This window comes from Thalassophryne amazonica, chromosome 11, assembly GCF_902500255.1.
Source record: "Thalassophryne amazonica chromosome 11, fThaAma1.1, whole genome shotgun sequence".
Classification (NCBI taxonomy): Eukaryota; Metazoa; Chordata; class Actinopteri; order Batrachoidiformes; family Batrachoididae; genus Thalassophryne; species Thalassophryne amazonica.
Window position 1 is genome coordinate 64388756 of NC_047113.1, and position 20950 is coordinate 64409705.

Below are 20950 nucleotides of genomic sequence, written 5' to 3' on the forward strand. Positions count from 1 at the left end.
ATGTATTCTGACATTCACTCTCTAAAAATGACTTCATTAGCCTCTATCAAGTCACGTTGGGAAGCTGACTTGGAAGTCATTCTTATTGGTGACGTGGAGGAATATCTTTGATAGGGTGCATCATTCCTCAATTTGTGCTAAGCATGGTGTGATACAATGTAAAATATTGCACCAAGCACATTATACAACAGTTAGGTTTTCCAAAATATACCACAATATTGATCCAATTTGTGATAGATGCCGTCAAACCACAGCTTCTCATATTCATATGTTTTGGTCTTGTTCAGCCTTGTAATTTTTTTGGAACAACATTTTTGACACTTTATCTACAGTTACAGGAAAATCACTTCATCCTCATGCAGTTACAGCAATTTTTGGTCACATTCTTTTACTACAGCAGAAAAGTCCTTTGTAGCATTTGCAACTTTGCTTGCAAGACGGTTAATTTTGTTAAAATGGAAGTCACCCACCCGTCCATCATATTTTCATTGGATCAAAGATGTAATTTATTTTGCCAAATTAGAAAAAAATCCGTTATATGCTGAAGGGCTCCAATGCAAAATTTACAAAGACTTGGGATCCATTTTTTCAATATGTTGGGAAGCTGGTCTTCCCAGATAGTCTCGAATACAAAACAAAACAAAAAAACCCAGAATGGTAAAGGCTCACCCATTGATCAGCTCCAGGATGATCAAAGACAGTCTGGAGTTACCTGTAAGTGCTGTGACAGTTAGAAGACGCCTGTGTGAAGCTAATTTATTTGCAAGAATCCCCCGCAAAGTCCCTCTGTTAAATAAAAGACGTGCAGAAGAGGTTACAGTTTGCCAAAGAACACATCAACTGGCCTAAAGAGAAATGGAGGAATATTTTGTGGACTGATGAGAGTAAAATTGTTCTTTTGGGTCCAAGGGCCGCAGACAGTTTGTGAGATGACCCCAAACTCTGAATTCAAGCCACAGTTCACAGTGAAGACAGTGACGCATGGTGGTGCAAGCATCATGATATGGGCATGTTTCTCCTACTGTGGTTGTTGGGCCTATATATCGCATAACCAGGTATCATGGATCAGTTTGGTTATGTCAAAATACTTGAAGAGGTCATGTTGCCTTATGCTGAAGAGGACATGCCCTTGAAATGGGTGTTTCAACAAGACAATGACCCCAAGCACACTAGTAAACGAGCAAAATCTTGGTTCCAAACCAACAAAATTAATGACTTGCAGATGTGAAGAAATCATGAAAAACTGTGGTTATACAACTAAATACTAGTTTAGTGATTCACAGGATTGCTAAAAAAGCAGTTTGAACATAATAATTTGAGTTTGTAGCGTCAACAGCAGATGCTACTATTATTGTGAACACCCCCTTTTCTTTTTTTTTTTTTTCTATTAGCCCAATTTCATAGCCTTAAGAGTGTGCATATCATGAATGCTTGGTCTTGTTGGATTTGTGAGAATCTACTGAATCTACTGGTACCTTGTTTCCCATGTAACAATAAGAAATATACTCAAAACCTGGATTAATCTTTTTAGTCACATAGCACTACTATTATTCTGAACACTACTGTATGTGAGACCCACCTTCCTTGTAGTCATTACGAAGCCAGTGGCGTAGCGATTTCTCATCCCTGCTTAGCAAATATTCTGCAATATCCACAGTTTAAGACTCTGGACTTCATCTGCAGCACACGCAAGGGCAGGCAGCTCTTCTTTCCGTTTCTCTCTACTGCCGTACATAGTCCTGGTTGTAACAGGCAATCCGCGGAGCTTACAAAAAACGCTTTAAATCGTCAACGTTCCAGCGGTTGAAATGGTCCAAATCATAGCACTCCTAGCTGCTTTCCGCCATCTTTGAATGTGGATTGATAGCTGAAAAATTTTGCATACCCATAATCAAGGTTGGGTAGGATTACTTTGAAATGTAATCCAAAAGTAATCAGATTACAAGTAATTCAAATGTATGTACATACATACATGTGATCCACATGTATTCTTTCAAAGTAATCCTACCCAACCTTGCCCATAATGCACTGTGCGGCCTGAGATGCGCACTTCCGTTTTTAAGATAAGGGGAATAGAATTTGATCAAAACAGATCAATAGCTTTAAAGTCAGAATCTTGAGATCAAAGAAAAACTTGTAGAATTCCAAACTTTTCATCAAAACACAGAATCAATGACATTGAAAGGAAACTAACAAATCTGTATTTAGATCAAAGTGATTTCTGTTCCACCATGTTTAATCCATACAAGGTCAACAGTGAGCTTCCCTCAGTTAGTTTCCCTCTGGCAGATCCCGAGCAGCTGGGAAAGCAGGCCGACTGGGTGACTGTGAGGAGGAAGCGTAGTTCTAAACACAAGCCCCGTGTACACCGCCAACCCGTTCACATCTCTAAACCGTTTTTCCCCACTCGACGACACACCCACCGAGGATCAAACTCTGGTTATTGGCGACTCTGTTTTGAGAAATGTGAAGTTAGCGACACCAGCAACCATAGTCAATTGTCTTCCGGGGGCCAGAGCAGGCGACATTGAAGGAAATTTGAAACTGCTGGCTAAGGCTAAGCGTAAATTTGGTAAGATTGTAATTCACGTCGGCAGTAATGACACCCGGTTACGCCAATCGGAGGTCACTAAAATTAACATTGAATCGGTGTGTACTTTGCAAAAACAATGTCGGACTCTGTAGTTTTCTCTGGGCCCCTCCCCAATCGGACCGGGAGTGACATGTTTAGCTGCATGTTCTCCTTGAATTGCTGGCTGTCTGAGTGGTGTCCAAAAAATGAGGTGGGCTTCATAGATAATGGCAAAGCTTCTGGGGAAAACCTGGTCTTGTTAGGGAGACGGCATTCATCCCACTTTGGATGGAGCAGCTCTCATTTCTAGAAATCTGGCCAATTTTCTTAAATCCTCCAAACCGTGACTATCCAGGGTTGGGACCAGGAAGCAGAGTTGTAGTCTTACACACCTCTCTGCAGCTTCTCTCCCCCTGCCATCCCCTCATTACCCCCATCCCCGTAGAGACGGTGCCTGCTCCCAGACCACAATAACCAGCAAAATCTATTTAAGCATAAAAATTCAAAAAGAAAAAATAATATAGCACCTTCAACTACACCACAGACTAAAACAGTTAAATGTGGTCTATTAAACATTAGGTCTCTCTCTTCTAAGTCCCTGTTAGTAAATTATATAATAATTGATCAACATATTGATTTATTCTGCCTTACAGAAACCTGGTTACAGCAGGATGAATATGTTAGTTTAAATGAGTCAACACCCCTGAGTCACACTAACTGCCAGAATGCTCGTAGCACGGGCCGAGGCGGAGGATTAGCAGCAATCTTCCATTCCAGCTTATTAATTAATCAAAAACCCAGACAGAGCTTTAATTCATTTGAAAGCTTGACTTAGTCTTGTCCATGCAAATTGGAACTCCCAAAAACCAGTTTTATTTATTATCTATCGTCCACCTGGTCGTTACTGTGAGTTTCTCTGTGAATTTTCAGACCTTTTGTCTGACTTAGTGCTTAGCTCAGATAAGATAATTATAGTGGGCGATTTTAACATCCACACAGATGCTGAGAATGACAGCCTCAACACTGCATTTAATCTATTATTAGACTCAGTTGGCTTTGCTCAAAATGTAAATGAGTCCACCCACCACTTTAATCATATCTTAGATCTTGTTCTGACTTATGTTATGGAAATTGAAGACTTAACAGTATTCCCTGAAAACTCCCTTCTGTCTGATCATTTCTTAATAACATTTACATTTACTCTGATGGACTACCCAGCAGTGGGGAATAAGTTTCATTACACTAGAAGTCTTTCAGAAAGCACTGTAACTAGGTTTAAGGATATGATTCCTTCTTTATGTTCTCTAATGCCATATACCAACACAGTGCAGAGTAGCTACCTAAACTCTGTAAGTATCTCGTCAATAGTTTTACATCCTCATTGAAGACAACTTTGGATGCTGTAGCTCCTCTGAAAAAGAGAGCTTTAAATCAGAAGTGCCTGACTCCATGGTATAACTCACAAACTCGCAGCTTAAAGCAGATAACCCGTAAGTTGGAGAGGAAATGGCGTCTCACTAATTTAGAAGATCTTCACTTAGCGTGGAAAAAGAGTCTCTATAAAAAAGCCCTCCGTAAAGCTAGGACATCTTACTACTCATCACTAATTGAAGAAAATAAGAACAACCCCAGGTTTCTTTTCAGCACTGTAGCCAGGCTGACAGAGTCAGAGCTCTATTGAGCCGAGTATTCCTTTAACTTTAACTAGTAATGACTTCATGACTTTCTTTGCTAATAAAATTTTAACTATTAGAGAAAAAATTACTCATAACCATCCCAAAGATGTATCGTTATCTTTGGCTGCTTTCAGTGATGCCAGTATTTGGTTAGACTCTTTCTCTCCGATTGTTCTGTCTGAGTTATTTTCATTAGTTACTTCATCCAAACCATCAACATGTCTATTAGACCCCATTCCTACCAGGCTGCTCAAGGAAGCCCTACCATTATTTAATGCTTCGATCTTAAATATGATCAATCTATCTTTATTAGTTGGCTATGTACCACAGGCTTTTAAGGTGGCAGTAATTAAACCATTACTTAAAAAGCCATCACTTGACCCAGCTATCTTAGCTAATTATAGGCCAATCTCCAACCTTCCTTTTCTCTCAAAAATTCTTGAAAGGGTAGTTGTAAAACAGCTAACTGATCATCTGCAGAGAAATGGTCTATTTGAAGAGTTTCAGTCAGGGTTTAGAATTCATCATAGTACAGAAACAGCATTAGTGAAGGTTACAAATGATCTTCTTATGGCCTCAGACAGTGGACTCATCTCTGTGCTTGTTCTGTTAGACCTCAGTGCTGCTTTTGATACTGTTGACCATAAAATTTTATTACAGAGATTAGAGCATGCCGTAGGTATTAAAGGCACTGCGCTGCGGTGGTTTGAATCATATTTATCTAATAGATTACAATTTGTTCATGTAAATGGGGAATCTTCTTCACAGACTAAGGTTAATTATGGAGTTCCACAAGGTTCTGTGCTAGGACCAATTTTATTCACTTTATACATGCTTCCCTTAGGCAGTATTATTAGACGGCATTGCTTAAATTTTCATTGTTACGCAGATGATACCCAGCTTTATCTATCCATGAAGCCAGAGGACACACACCAATTAGCTAAACTGCAGATTGTCTTACAGACATAAAGACATGGATGACTTCTAATTTCCTGCTTTTAAACTCAGATAAAACTGAAGTTATTGTACTTGGCCCCACAATTCTTAGAAACATGGTGTCTAACCAGATCCTTACTCTGGATGGCATTACCCTGACCTCTAGTAATACTGTGAGAAATCTTGGAGTCATTTTTGATCAGGATATGTCATTCAATGCGCATATTAAACAAATATGTAGGACTGCTTTTTTGCATTTACACAATATCTCTAAAATTAGAAAGGTCTTGTCTCAGAGTGATGCTGAAAAACTAATTCATGCATTTATTTCCTCTAGGCTGGACTATTGTAATTCATTATTATCAGGTTGTCCTAAAACTTCCCTGAAAAGCCTTCAGTTAATTCAAAATGCTGCAGCTAGAGTACTAACGGGGACTAGAAGGAGAGCGCATATCTCACCCATATTGGCCTCTCTTCATTGGCTTCCTGTTAATTCTAGAATAGAATTTAAAATTCTTCTTCTTACTTATAAGGTTTTGAATAATCAGGTCCCATCTTATCTTAGGGACCTCATAGTACCATATCACCCCAATAGAGTGCTTCGCTCTCAGACTGCAGGCTTACTTGTAGTTCCTAGGATTTGTAAGAGTAGAATGGGAGGCAGAGACTTCAGCTTTCAGGCTCCTCTCCTGTGGAACCAGCTCCCAATTCAGATCAGGGAGACAGACACCCTCTCTACTTTTAAGATTAGGCTTAAAACTTTCCTTTTTGCTAAAGCTTATAGTTAGAGCTGGATCAGGTGACCCTGAACCATCCCTTAGTTATGCTGCTATAGACTTAGACTGCTGGGGGGTTCCCATGATGCACTGTGTGTTTCTTTTTATTTTGCTCTGTATGCACCACTCTGCATTTAATCATTAGTGATCGATCTCTGCTCTCCTCCACAGCATGTCTTTTTCTTGGTTCTCTCCCTCAGCTCACCAGTCCTAGCAGAAGACCGCCCCTCCCTGAGCCTGGTTCTGCTGGAGGTTTCTTCCTGTTAAAAGGGAGTTTTTCCTTCCCACTGTCGCCAAGTGCTTGCTCACAGGGGGTCGTTTTGACCGTTGGGGTTTTTACGTAATTATTGTATGGCCTTGCCTTACAATCAATATAAAGCACCTTGGGGCAACTGTTTGTTGTGATTTGGCGCTATATAAATAAAATTGATTGATTGACTGATAAAACTCAGCTCTTACCGCAGGACTAATTCAAAAATAAATGACTAAGCAAAAAAAAAAAAAAGATATTTCAGACGGGGACTCGACTCCCTGATTGGTCACTTTGCTGGGAAATCACTTGATTTATGAACATTCTTCTTTAAATGCGCTAAACTTATTGGTGCCTTACAAACTCAGGGAACTCTGCAAAGAAAATATTGTAGTTCTTGGTCTGACGTTTATGTATTTAGTACTTTATGATGCTTTGTTGGAAATTTTTCTTTTAAATTCAGTTATTTTGTTGTGAACAAATAAAATGACATAAAAACAGATATGTGGCCGTGTTTCAATGGTCAGTGTGAAGTTGGTCACGTGATTGCAGCAATGAAGTGTGTGTATTTGTGTGTGTTGATTTCTATTGTTCCCATCAAAGTCACATATGTGACTCCTCTCCTCCACTCAGGTGCTGTGGGGGGCGTTTGGTTTAATTTGTTATTGCCCCCCCCCATATGGTAGTTCTCCTGGTTTTAAATCTCAGGTTTTGAGCAGCCAAGGACACTTTGGACACTCACTGGGTGAGTTTCATTGGTTGTAGTTTATTGACCACCAGAGGGTGCCGTTACCTCAATGCATTTCTGTATTTGTATAATTGACCTACTTATTTATAGGTTAAAGGTCACAGAAAATGTTTGGGCTGGAGCCATGATGATTTGCTGCTTTTTAAAATCTGCAGAAACTTGATTGTTGGTTCATCGGTTTTTGTAACGTTGCCTTTGGAACACAACATTCAAGATCTGCTTTGAGTGGGGAAAATTATGGGATTTGAGAGAGAAAAAAAGTGTCATCAGCAGATAAGATATCCCCACCAGTCCCCACAAACCAAGAGTACAAAGTAGGACCCAGTGCTCACAAATGACTAATAGACAATAGAGCAAATAAGGAAGCAACTTATAATCTGGAAGAAATGGACCGTGTGATCAGTATTCCTTTGGATTTTTGAGCTCATGACCTACATCTACAGTGGGGCAAGGCAGAGAAGGCAGAGCGTACTGATGTTCAGGGGGGAGTGTTTGGTCGGCGCCACCAGATCCGGATTGCACTTTATAGGCTTTGAAGGATTACGCCAAAACTACTTCACAGATTCTCACCAATTTTGCTTCACAGATAGATAACAGGGCATGGAAGACTCCACTGAATTTTGGAGGTGATCAAGGTCCAGATTGGGGTTACGTCAGACATCTCGGATTGTGCTTGATATTTTCATTGCAAACATTGTCTGGCATATTTTACATTATGGAACATATAGGAAGCAGTCCATGAAACTGAAGACATGGAGAAACCATAAGCCATTAGCTTACCAAGGCTAAGTCCTGCTGACCATCGGCTACCTGCTTAAACACATTAGAATTTTGATGTGCTGATCAAGGCTAAATGGGGATGATTCTTGAGATACATCTCCAGGAAAGACAAAATATTTGATATATTGCCATGACCTTGAAATGGACCCCAAGGTCACCATAATCAACTCGATGTTTGCGACTCAGGAATCAGGAGAAGTGCTGTGGTCTTGTCAACATCATCTTTATTGTTGTCATTACTGATTGTTTTTTTCCCCCATTATCTTGTTAAAAAAAAAAACACAAAGCATTCACAAAGAAAATGCACAAAGCCATGTGCAGAGCAAAACAGCACGTCACGTGTTCTTAGATATGAAAATGCAGAACCACCCCTCACACTTCTGCAGCCAAACTCACAGGAACAGTCGCTATCAGCGATGTCAAAAATAAAATAAAATCTGCATTTGTTTTGTAGTTGTGGTGGTTTTTGTTTTTCCTCCTCAACATTCTCTGAAGAATTCCTGCTCAGGATCATCTGACAAACTTTTTCCAGGAGTAGGCGTCTGTGACAGCGACGTGTCCCCATAAATTCAAGGCTACAGGTCAGTAAATGCACCATACGTGACAAGAAACATACGCCACACATACACACACAGAACACGTGATGAATAACGTGCACGTTTTCCTGCTGTGCTGCAGCTGTATTTGCACGCTGTGTTAGCAAGAGACTTTTTGCAGGATATGTACTGGAATGTTTGCAGATACAGTTGCCGGTGTTAACGTGAATGATGTGTACGCATAGTGTGTATGATGAAGGCCAAACGAGAACAAGGACCGTTCTCTTTACTTATTCACTCACACACGTTATCTAAATCCTGATGTGGAATCTCTGCAAAAAACATTATTGCTGCTTCTTCATGGCACAAAAAAATCCCAGATACATTAAACAATTTTTATTTTGTCTCTCCTTACTCAAGTTCTCTTTTTTGCCATGCAAGCTCACTACAGCACTGCATCTATTTTAGCTTATAATACAGAGCAAAAAACAAAAAAACAAACAAAACAAATTCACATCTGATTCACAACACTAAAGTCCCACTGTCTGTCTTACAGTAAGTTAATACAAAAGGGTTATTATGACACAAAATAATGGTAGTAAGAGGGGGACAACCCAACCCCCACCCCAAAATTCTCAGGGCTTCACAAATATCAACCAAAGGGGCCAAACGTATCGTTTGAAATAATTTATCCATTTCTGACATTCATTCCTTCAGGTGTCTATATTTACAGAATATATTTATATTTGTATAGAAGTAGTGCTTATTTTTTACGTTTTTATTTTTAAAAAGGGAAAAAAAAAAAACCGAAAAGGTCTGCATTCTGTGAATGCTGTGCAAAAATCATCTGTTCATATCTCGACTCTGGCAGGTTGGGAAAAATACAAAAAGTACAACGCCACCATCAGCTGCTTTGAACTGTTGACGTTCCTTCACTTTCGCTGACAAAAACACCGGTTCGGTTGACAAAACAGTCTCGCTTTATGAAGAAAAACCGACTGCTTGCCGTCAGTACCGTCGCTTCACCCGCCAGCAGGAGACGAAATGTCACCGAAACAAAACTCACCTTCCCCTCCACGCGACTATTAATCAGGATCGCCGCAGTGAATTAAGCTAAACAAAGAGAAAAGTCATCAAGTGGGCAGGAGAGAGAGGAAAAAAATAAAGATACACGAGTTAAATCAGTTTTAAAATCGGTCTTGAAACGTCAGCAGCACGACATGCAGCTTCTAAAAGTCCAAAGGGGAAAAAAAAAACCTGGTGAACCACAGGTTGCTTTCAGGATCAAACCGCTTAAAAAAAAGTGGTTATTCTCTATTTATTACCGACGAACCCTCAGCACCTCCCCTCGTTGAAGCTGAACAAAAGCTACAGAAATCAAAAGGCTTTACTTCAAAACTCGCAGTGACTCGTCTACCACACGCAGAAGCTTACAGACGACTTGCCATCGTCACGTCATCTGTTGACTTACTTTTTCGAGCATGTGACCTCCCGACTGTGATATCTGAAATTATACTGCACTCCAGACAGCAATGACAAAAAACAAAACAAAAAAAAAACTTTCAGTGCAAGAGCCTCATTACTGCAGGTAAATGCTGCCGTGTTCGCCTGCTTTCAAACTGCTAAACATCGTGATAAACTGCACGAGACAGGAAATCAGAACCTGAAACTTTCACAAAGCGCAACATCCACACAAAAAAGAAGCAGTAAAAAATAAGTCCCTTCCGGCTGCTCCCATGTTTTTTTCCACTCGGGGTCGCCACAGTAGATCCGAGGTGGAGCTGCATGTTGATTTAGCACAAATTTTACACCGGATGCCGTTCCTGATGCAACTCCACATTACATGGAGAAATGTGGCAGGGGCGGGATTTGAACCGGGAACCTTCCGCAATGAAACCAAGCGCGCTAACCACTTGGCCACCACAAAAAACAAACAAAAAAAAACAAAAAAAAAACGCATTTACAAAATAAAGGCATGAACAGCATTGTGTAGTAACATGTTTGTATAAACATTTTAACAAATGTACAGTGACATCATCTTGCCACAGAGAGCCGGTTTAACCAATCGGCTCCCTGCCACAAAGAAATATGTCAAACAGTGTGTGTATGTGTGCGTGTGAGAGGTTAGGGAGCGTTGTCAGTGTCCCCAATTGTCCAGTGTGTAAAAACAAAATAAAACAGAAACCAGAAGGTTGACGTGTGTTCATTTTTCCTCACGACATTAAACGAGACGAGTGAAAAGACCAAACCAAACGGTGATTTGTGCGTTTCAAGGACGTGGAAGCAGAGGGCAGCAGTGAGATAACCTTGCAAATGGAATGCAAGTCACAAATTGGTGAAAGGGGGAGGGGCCATGTTGGAGTGAGTCTGATGTTGCTTCATTGATGTCATGGGAAAACAGATGTAAATATTAACGTCCTGCTAATTAAACATTAAACCAACAGCAGTGATGTTCACGTTAATCAAAGCATAGTGAAAGATTTCACAGATCAAAATGTTTAAAAACGTCACAGGAAGTCGGCGTTCAGTCTGATGCGCTCAATATTGGTGCTTTTTGACCAATTTATTAATGGAATTTAAAATTTCTTCACCACAGTTGTTTGTGTTTCAATCTAAATTATTAAATTAGTGCAATAACAGATTTAAAAAAAAAAATGTGTTGATGCAAGGTTTTGATGGAAAAAAGCACTGTCTTGTTTATTTAACCGTTTAAACCTCAGCAACGTTAAAAGATTATTGTCTTAACACTGGTGCTACCTGCAGCCGCTATGGCATCATGCACGCACATGGAAGTTTGGATGTTCAGAGTTAAAACGTCAGTAAACAGGTTTTAAAATCCCATGACATAAATGCAGCGTTCACATGGTCTTTGATTTTCTGAAACACCCCCTAATATGCAGATGAGCTAAAGGACTTCCTGGGTGGGCGTGTCCTGACAGCTGATATGTGAAGAGGTCTAGATTGATTTAGAGGAATCCTGTTTGCTGATGAGGACTTCTAGGAGGCGGAGTTTGGCTTTGATCCTCTTGTACTCCCGGTACTCCTCCATCATTGGCACACGGTCCTCCTTCTGGACGTTTCTGCAACAGAAAAATCACAAAGATGGTTCACCGCACGCCCAACTTTCAAAAGGCCAGCAGCTACGGACATGTAACCTTTGAGTAAAGCACTGAAATCCCCCATTTTGCTGTTTATCACTGAACCTTTAAAATTTATGTTAAACGCACAGACTAATTTTATTACGATACTTATATTTTAAATCCTGATGGGATTAAAAAGCAGAATCTGGATTACAAGCTGTTAAAGCTTCACAATGGGAAAACAGTGGATCAAAGCTCAAAGTGAGTACTTAGTTTTAATGTGCTGTATCATGTAGTGAGAAAACATATCAAAGTCAATTTTAAGCATTTAACCTTTGCATAAATATACATTCATGTATATTTTACCCTTTGGAAAAGTTTTTTTTTTTCCCCTGAGCTCCACAGAAATATTAACAGCAGCATGTGAATTGACAGGTGGAATGATGATCACAATCCAGAAAAGTTTATTCTTTCTTACATATTTCTTATGTAAGCTGGGGCAGGGGTGGTGGCCAAGTGGTTAGTGTGCTTGGTTTCAGTGCGGTAGGTTCCTGGGTCAAACCTCACCCTACATTTCTCCATGAGTTAAAATAAGCGAGCAGCCATTTTTGTTTTATTTAAATTCATACATGAATTGGGTAATGGGCTTAAAGGATGGGGGCCTTATTTTGAGGGGCTCGTCCGGGATATAAATAAAAGGCACATCTGAGGTGTGATTGGAAAGTTTTGAGCTTGAACCACAAAAAGTAGGGCATGGTTCTCCACTATGTCCTTTTATGAGAACGGTATTAAGGCACTGCAGCAATGCTAGAAAAAGTGTGTAGACCTACATGGGGAATTCAGTTGTGGTTTCTTCTTGGTTGTGCTCAAAACATTTTGATGGGGTGGGGTGCACTATGTCACATCCAGTTACATTTTTTGTGTTACAACAAAGTGATATTCATTCACAGAGGAATGCAATTGATGGTTTGTGCCAAGTACAGCTGTATGCAGTGCATCCAGGAAGTATTTTTCCACATTTTTTATGTTACAGCCTCATTCCAAAATGAATGAAATTCATTTTTTTCCCTCAAAATTCTACACACAATACTCCATAATGACAATGTGATTTTTCTGAGATTTTCACAAATTTATTAAAAAAACAAACAAAAAACTAAGAAATTACGCATACATAAGTATTCACAGCCTTTGCCACGAAGTTCAAAACTGAGCTCAGGTGCATCCTGTTTCCACTGACCATTCTTGAGATGTTACAGCTTAATTGGAGTCCACCTGGGGTAAATTCAGTTGACAGAACACAATTTAAAAAGGCGCACACCTGTCTACATATAAGGTCCCACAGTTGACAGTGCATGTCAGAGCACAAACCAAACATGAAGTCAAAGGAATTGTCTGTAGACCTCCGAGACAGGATTGTCTCAAGGCGCAAATCTGGAGAAGGGCACAGAAACATTTCTGCTGCTTTGAAGGTCCCAGTGAGCACAGTGGCCTCCATCTGTAAATGGAAGAAGCTGAGCTCCATCAGGACTCTTCCTAGACTAGACTAAACTAAGTGATTGGTGGAGAAGGGCCTTAGTCAGCGAGGTGACCAAGAACACGATGGTCACTCTTGTCAGAGCTCCAGCATTCCTCTGTGGTGAGAGCTGAACCTTCCAGAAGGACAACCATCTCTGCAGCAATCCACCAATCAGGCCTGCATGGTGGAGTGGCCAGATGGAAGCTACTCCTTAGTAAAAGGCACATGGCAGCCCACCTGATGTTTGCCAAAAGGCACCTGGAGGAAACCAGGCACCATCCCTACAGTGAAGCATGGTGGTGTCAGCATCATGCTGTGCAGATGTTTTTCAGCAGCAGGAACTGGGAGACTAGTCAGGATTGAGAGAAATATGAATGCAGCAATGTACAGAGACATCCTGGATGAAAACCTGCTCCAGAGCGCTCTTGATCTCAGACCGAGGTGACGGTTCATCTTTCAGCAGGACAATGACCTTTAACATACAGTCAAGATGTCAGAAGTGGCTTCAGGACAATTCTATGAATGTCCTTGAATGGACCAGCCAGTGCCTGAGTGAACATCTCTGGAGAGAGCTGAAAATGGCTGTGACGCTCCCCATCCAACGTTGCTTGAGTTTGAGAGGTGCTGCAAAGAGGACTGGGCAAAACTGCCCAAAGATAGGTGTACCAAGCTTGTGGCATCATATTTAAGAAGAACTGAAACTGTAATTGCTGCCAAAGGTGCATCAACAAAGTTTCGAGAAAAAGGTGTGAATGCTTACGTACATGTGATTTCTTAATTTTTTTATTTTAATAAATTTTCAAACTAAAAAAAAACAAAACAAAAAACAAAACAAAACCAAAACAAAAAAAAAACCCACTTTTTTTTCATGTCGTCATTATGGGGTGTTGTGAGTAGAATTTTGAAGGGGAAAAAAATTAATTTACTTAATTCTGGAATCAATCAAATCAATTTTATTTATATAGCGCCAAATCAAAACAAACAGTTGCCCCAAGGCGCTTTATACTGCAAGGCAAAGCCATACAATAATTACGTAAAAACCCCAACGGTCAAAACGACCCCCTGTGAGCAAGCACTCGGCGACAGTGGGAAGGAAAAACTCCCTTTTAACAGGAAGAAACCTCCAGCAGAACCAGGCTCAGGGAGGGGCAGTCTTCTGCTGGGACTGGTTGGGGCTGAGGGAGAGAATCAGGAAAAAGACATGCTGTGGAGGGGAGCAGAGATCAATCACTAATGATTAAATGCAGAGTGGTGCATACAGAGCAAAAAGAGAAAGAAACACTCAGTGCATTATGGGAACCCCCCAGCAGTCTAAGTCTATAGCAGCATAACTAAGGGATGGTTCAGGGTCACCTGATCCAGCCCTAACTATAAGCTTTAGCAAAAAGGAAAGTTTTAAGCCTAATCTTAAAAGAAGAGAGGGTGTCTGTCTCCCTGATCCGAATTGGGAGCTGGTTCCAGAGGAGAGGAGCCTGAAAGCTGAAGGCTCTGCCTCTCATTCTACTCTTAAAAACCCTAGGAACTACAAGTAAGCCTGCAGTCTGAGAGCGAAGTGCTCTATTGGGGTGATATGGTACTATGAGGTCCCTAAGATAAGATGGGACCTGATTATTCAAAACCTTATAAGTAAGAAGAAGAATTTTAAATTCTATTCTAGAATTAACAGGAAGCCAATGAAGAGAAGCCAATATGGGTATATATATATATATATATATATATATATATATATATATATATATATATATATATATATATATATATATGTCAGTACTCTAGCTGCAGCATTTTGAATTAACTGAAGGCTTTTCAGGGAACTTTTAGGACAACCTGATAATAATGAATTACAGTAGTCCAGCCTAGAGGAAATAAATGCATGAATTAGTTTTTCAACATCACTCTGAGACAAGACCTTTCTAATTTTACATATTTGTTTAATATGCGCATTGAATGACATATCCTGATCAAAAATGACTCCAAGATTTCTCACAGTATTACTGGAGGTCAGGGTAATGCCATCCAGAGTAAGGATCTGGTTAGACACCATGTTTCTAAGATTTGTGGGGCCAAGTACAATAACTTCAGTTTTATCTGAGTTTAAAAGCAGGAAATTAGAAGTCATCCATGTCTTTATGTCTGTAAGACAATCCTGCAGTTTAGCTAATTGGTGTGTGTCCTCTGGCTTTATGGATAGATAAAGCTGGGTATCATCTGCGTAACAATGAAAATTTAAGCAATGCTGTCTAATAATACTGCCTAAGGGAAGCATGTATAAAGTGAATAAAATTGGTCCTAGCACAGAACCTTGCGGAACTCCATAATTAACTTTAGTCTGTGAAGAAGATTCCCCATTTACATGAACAAATTGTAATCTATTAGATAAATATGATTCAAACCACTGCAGCGCAGTGCCTTTAATACCTATAGCATGCTCTAATCTCTGTAATAAAATTTTATGGTCAACAGTATCAAAAGCAGCACTGAGGTCTAACAGAACAAGCACAGAGATGAGTCCACTGTCTGAGGCCATAAGAAGATCATTTGTAACCTTCACTAATGCTGTTTCTGTACTATGATGAATTCTAAAACCTGACTGAAACTCTTCAAATAGACCATTCCTCTGCAGATGATCAGTTAGCTGTTTTACAACTACCCTTTCAAGAATTTTTGAGAGAAAAGGAAGGTTGGAGATTGGCCTATAATTAGCTAAGATAGCTGGGTCAAGTGATGGCTTTTTAAGTAATGGTTTAATTACTGCCACCTTAAAAGCCTGTGGTACATAGCCAACTAATAAAGATAGATTGATCATATTTAAGATCGAAGCATTAAATAATGGTAGGGCTTCCTTGAGCAGCCTGGTAGGAATGGGGTCTAATAGACATGTTGATGGTTTGGATGAAGTAACTAATGAAAATAACTCAGACAGAACAATCTGAGAGAAAGAGTCTAACCAAATACCGGCATCACTGAAAGCAGCCAAAGATAACGATACGTCTTTGGGATGGCTATGAGTAATTTTTTCTCTAATAGTTAAAATTTTGTTAGCAAAGAAAGTCATGAAGTCATTACTAGTTAAAGTTAATGGAATACTCAGCTCAATAGAGCTCTGACTCTTTGTCAGCCTGGCTACAGTGCTGAAAAGAAACCTGGGGTTGTTCTTATTTTCTTCAATTAGTGATGAGTAGAAAGATGTCCTAGCTTTACGGAGGGCTTTCTTATAGAGCAACAGACTCTTTTTCCAGGCTAAATGAAGATCTTCTAAATTAGTGAGATGCCATTTCCTCTCCAACTTACGGGTTATCTGCTTTAAGCTGCGAGTTTGTGAGTTATACCATGGAGTCAGGCACTTCTGATTTAAAGCTCTCTTTTTCAGAGGAGCTACAGCATCCAAAGTTGTCTTCAATGAGGATGTAAAACTATTGACGAGATACTCTATCTCACTTACAGAGTTTAGGTAGCTACTCTGCACTGTGTTGGTATATGGCATTAGAGAACATAAAGAAGGAATCATATCCTTAAACCTAGTTACAGCGCTTTCTGAAAGACTTCTAGTGTAATGAAACTTATTCCCCACTGCTGGGTAGTCCATCAGAGTAAATGTAAATGTTATTAAGAAATGATCAGACAGAAGGGAGTTTTCAGGGAATACTGTTAAGTCTTCTATTTCCATACCATAAGTCAGAACAAGATCTAAGATATGATTAAAGTGGTGGGTGGACTCATTTACATTTTGAGCAAAGCCAATAGAGTCTAATAATAGATTAAATGCAGTGTTGAGGCTGTCATTCTCAGCATCTGTGTGGATGTTAAAATCGCCCACTATAATTATCTTATCTGAGCTAAGCACTAAGTCAGACAAAAGGTCTGAAAATTCACAGAGAAACTCACAGTAACGACCAGGTGGACAATAGATAACAAATAAAACTGGTTTTTGGGACTTCCAATTTGGATGGACAAGACTAAGAGTCAAGCTTTCAAATGAATTAAAGCTCTGTCTGGGTTTTTGATTAATTAATAAGCTGGAGTGGAAGACTGCTGCTAATCCTCTGCCTCGGCCCGTGCTACGAGCGTTCTGACAGTTAGTGTGACTCGGGGGTGTTGACTCATTTAAACTAACATTCATCCTGCTGTAACCAGGTTTCTGTAAGGCAGAATAAATCAATATGTTGATCAATTATTATATCATTTACTAACAGGGACTTAGAAGAGAGAGATCTAATGTTTAATAGACCACATTTAACTGTTTTAGTCTGTGGTGGAGTTGAAGGTGCTATATTATTTTTTCTTTTTGAATTTTTATACTTAAATAGATTTTTGCTGGTTATTGGTGGTCTGGGAGCAGGCACCGTCTCTACGGGGATGGGGTAATGAGGGGATGGCAGGGGGAGAGAAGCTGCAGAGAGGTGTGTAAGACTACAACTCTGCTTCCTGGTCCCAACCCTGGATAGTCATAGTTTGGAGATTTCTAGAAATGAGAGCTGCTCCATCCAAAGTGGGATGGATGCCGTCTCTCCTAACAAGACCAGGTTTTCCCCAGAAGCTTTGCCAATTATCTATGAAGCCCACCTCATTTTTTGGACACCACTCAGACAGCCAGCAATTCAAGGAGAACATGCAGCTAAACATGTCACTCCCGGTCCGATTGGGGAGGGGCCCAGAGAAAACTACAGAGTCCGACATTGTTTTTGCAAAGTTACACACCGATTCAATGTTAATTTTAGTGACCTCTGATTGGCGTAACCGGGTGTCATTACTGCCGACGTGAATTACAATCTTACCAAATTTACGCTTAGCCTTAGCCAGCAGTTTCAAATTTCCTTCAATGTCGCCTGCTCTGGCCCCTGGAAGACAATTGACTATGGTGTCGCTAACTTCACATTTCTCAAAACAGAGTCGCCAATAACCAGAGTTTGTTCCTCGGCGGGTGTGTCGCCGAGTGGAGAAAAACGGTTAGAAATGTGAACGGGTTGGCGGTGTACACGGGGCTTCTGTTTAGAACTACGCTTCCTCCTCACAGTCACCCAGTCGGCCTGCTTTCCCGGCTGCTCGGGATCTGCCGGAGGGGAACTAACGGCGGCTAAGCTAGCTTGGTCCGCACCGACTACAGGGGCCTGGCTAGCTGTAGGATTTTCCAAGGTGCGGAGCCGAGTCTCCAATTCGCCCAGCCTGGCCTCCAAAGCTATGAATAAGCTACACTTATTACAAGCACCATTGCTGCTAAAGGAGGCCGAGGAATAACTAAACATTTCACACCCAGAGCAGAAAAGTGTGGGAGAGACAGGAGAAGCCGCCATGCTAAACCGGCTAAGAGCTAGTAGCTACTCGTACACTAAGCTAGCGGATTCCTAAAAACACACAAAGTGAATAATGTGTAAATAATTTAGAGGTGATTCAGCAGAGGGAGTGCTTTAGTTAAGGCACGTGAAGATTACACTGTGAAACAAATCGTTATCTAGTTAACTAGATCAATCTAACTGCGCAGATTAAACAGCTAACAGATACAGCAAAACACCGCTGTGCTCCAGAACAGGAAGTGATACAATACCGCAGTGAGAGCCAACCCTAATAAGGCTGTAACATAACAAAATGTGGAAAGTGAAGTGCTGTGAATACTTTCCGGATGCACTGTAGTGCTAACAAACAAACAGTTATGTTTTCTTCATATTGTTAAAAAACAGGAAAATGTGGAAAACAAAATCAAGGTTCAGACATGTTAACAACAACAAGACATTAATTTTCAAACCTGAATAAATAATAATTCAGTTGAAGGTTAACACAGCGTGTCTGCTGCCTACCTGCCGTTACGTTGATAGAAATCCTCCTCAAATGCGCGGATAGTCTTCCTCATTTTCTTCTTCTCTGCTCTGGCCTTCCACAGCTGTTCTAACAACTCAGGCCTGAAGGATGATGGGATAAAGAACAAAGTCATACACCATGTTGGGGTCAACATCACGTCAGTGAAGTGGATGTTCTGAGCGACACATTAAAAACACCTGCTAGTGTCGCCACAGTTTGACATCAGTTAACACAAGGCAGGAAAACCTGTCAGACCAAAATTTATTCAAATACAGCTGCTTAAATTATCTGTACTCTGAACATGCTGCACACATGCTCAGGGCGTGTAAAGGGTTTGAAAATTTTGAGCTTTTATTTAGCTGTAACTTTTACTGTGGTCAAAATTAAGGTTGTCAAAAACAAGCAAACAGTCGATAAGTCATTTAAGTCATAATTCAAGATGAGACTAATTGATGATGAAATGCAAGTAAAGATGATCGCTCGCACAGTGTCAGATTTGGCTGAGGTGCTGGTATACTACATATACCCTATACGAGTATATTGTTACTTTCACCCAGAGACCTTCAAGGCTTGAACAGGACTTTTTGTGTCTTGCAAAATTACTTTTGTGCAGGTTTGACTGTAATGACGCTTTTTAAAAGTCATTATTATTATTAAAATCATTAAAAAATAGAACTGGATGAACACACAATAATTACTTTCATCTGTGTTACACTGACTTACAGAGGAGGTGCACTAATGACATGTACCACAATTAGCCACTAGGTGGTGACATGGTTTGGGCTTCACTTTTAAGATGTTGCCCCTCCCACCTCCTCTGACTGTTGGGGGTCTGTGGCACTAAAACACCTACATCGACCGAGAATTTGTCGACACTTTCCCCACAGCTTGTGCCAGCCTGATTTATCCCGTGTCCTTACATGGAGGAAGCGTTGGAACTGGACAGACGCAGATCCAGGGCCAGTTTCCCTGACCCCTCCTCCACCTGGGCGGTCACTGGACCTCCTGTCTCGCTGTGTTCACCGAGTCGGTTCAGGCTGCTCAATGACCCATCAGTCTCGTCGACCATGATGACCTCTGAACTCTGCATCTCCCCGCCGCTGCTCTCCCCTTCCTCCTCCTCCTCTTCATCGTCATCTTCTTCGTCATCCCTCTCCTCCTCAGGGTCATTCTTTCCTTCTTCCCCTTTGCCTCCATCATCCTCCTCTTCTTTCTCTTCCCAGAAATGGGCAGTTTCCCCCTCAATGATTGGCTGAAGGATCTGACTCCGCCTCTTACTGGAGGGCGACGCCTACAAGTGAGAGAGGGAAATTTTAAACCACAGCACACTGACATGAAGATCAGATTCATATAAAGTGCAGGAGAAAGAACGTAGATTACCATGTGTGGCTGACATCTAATAACGCAGCTAAAGCCACTCCCCTCACAGCGCTCACCACGCTGGCGACTCCACGCAGCTCGGGAGGGCCTGGTTCAGCCAAGTCTAGAAATGTTGCTTAATCTTGTACTGGCTTTCGACATGTTCCAAAGTTTAAAAGTTCAGCTAGATTCCCAGATACTGCAGCCTGACCTAGTGCAGCTTTGGCACAAGTCCTCATCCGATATTCATGCTAATAACACAAGATAAAAATACTGAGTTGAGGAGGAATTACAGTGAGGTGCACCGAGCCTGCACAGGGTCGCCCCAAACTAAGGATGCTGGAAGTCCAACTGAGATCCAGAAAAAAAGTCATGTGGACAGGAGATGCCTGCTTTGCCTGTTACGGCGGCAAGAACAGCTGAGTGTGAGAGCTGTTTAACCTTATGGAGTCGTCCGACGCGTGTCCGCATCAAAGAAACATGACCGAATTAAGCGGACATACAATCCACTCCACCACAGTCTGAGTCTCTGTTTGAATGTATTTTGAAAATGCAGACTTCAAACTATATACCAGTTTTTAAATTCTGTTGATTAGGGCTACCACGATTAGTTGACTATCAAAATAGTCAGAGACGAATTTAATAATCTACATCAGTTTATTTTTTAAGCTTTGTTTTTCTCTCAACGCTGCCGCTGTACTTTCCAATGCCTTTCTGTCCTTGACGCACATATGCAGTAGTTGTAATACAGGTCAGTAGTGATGTCACTGGAAAAGTTATGCCCAAACAACATCATGGCTAGCCGGCAATGAAGCTCAAACGTTTGGGAGCATTTTAAACAAATTAAAGAGAAAAATGTGTAATGCAAAATCTGCAGGGCAGAACATGCCTAAAATGGCAGTACAACAGAGATGCAGGAGCATCTGAG

General features: G+C 40.8%; 1 protein-coding gene and 1 long non-coding RNA gene across 5 annotated transcripts in view; one reads left to right on the forward strand and one right to left on the reverse strand.

The window, feature by feature from the left end:
- Positions 1-10135: 10135 nt before the first annotated feature.
- On the forward strand, positions 10136-11368 carry LOC117520701. Its single transcript, XR_004563738.1, has 2 exons — positions 10136-11130; positions 11214-11368. It is a non-coding gene; the product is annotated as an uncharacterized LOC117520701 (long non-coding RNA).
- The window catches only part of fam13b (family with sequence similarity 13 member B), a 95041-nt gene continuing 84916 nt past the window's right edge, over positions 10826-20950 (reverse strand). For all 4 annotated transcript variants that reach the window (XM_034181992.1, XM_034181994.1, XM_034181995.1 and 1 more), the window contains 3 exons: positions 19584-19954; positions 18663-18764; positions 10826-11354 (listed from right to left, as the gene is read on the reverse strand). In XM_034181992.1, coding sequence (XP_034037883.1) covers positions 11231-11354; positions 18663-18764; positions 19584-19954 — 597 coding nt within the window. In that variant the 3' untranslated portion in view covers positions 10826-11230. The remainder of the gene's footprint in view (positions 11355-18662; positions 18765-19583; positions 19955-20950) is intronic.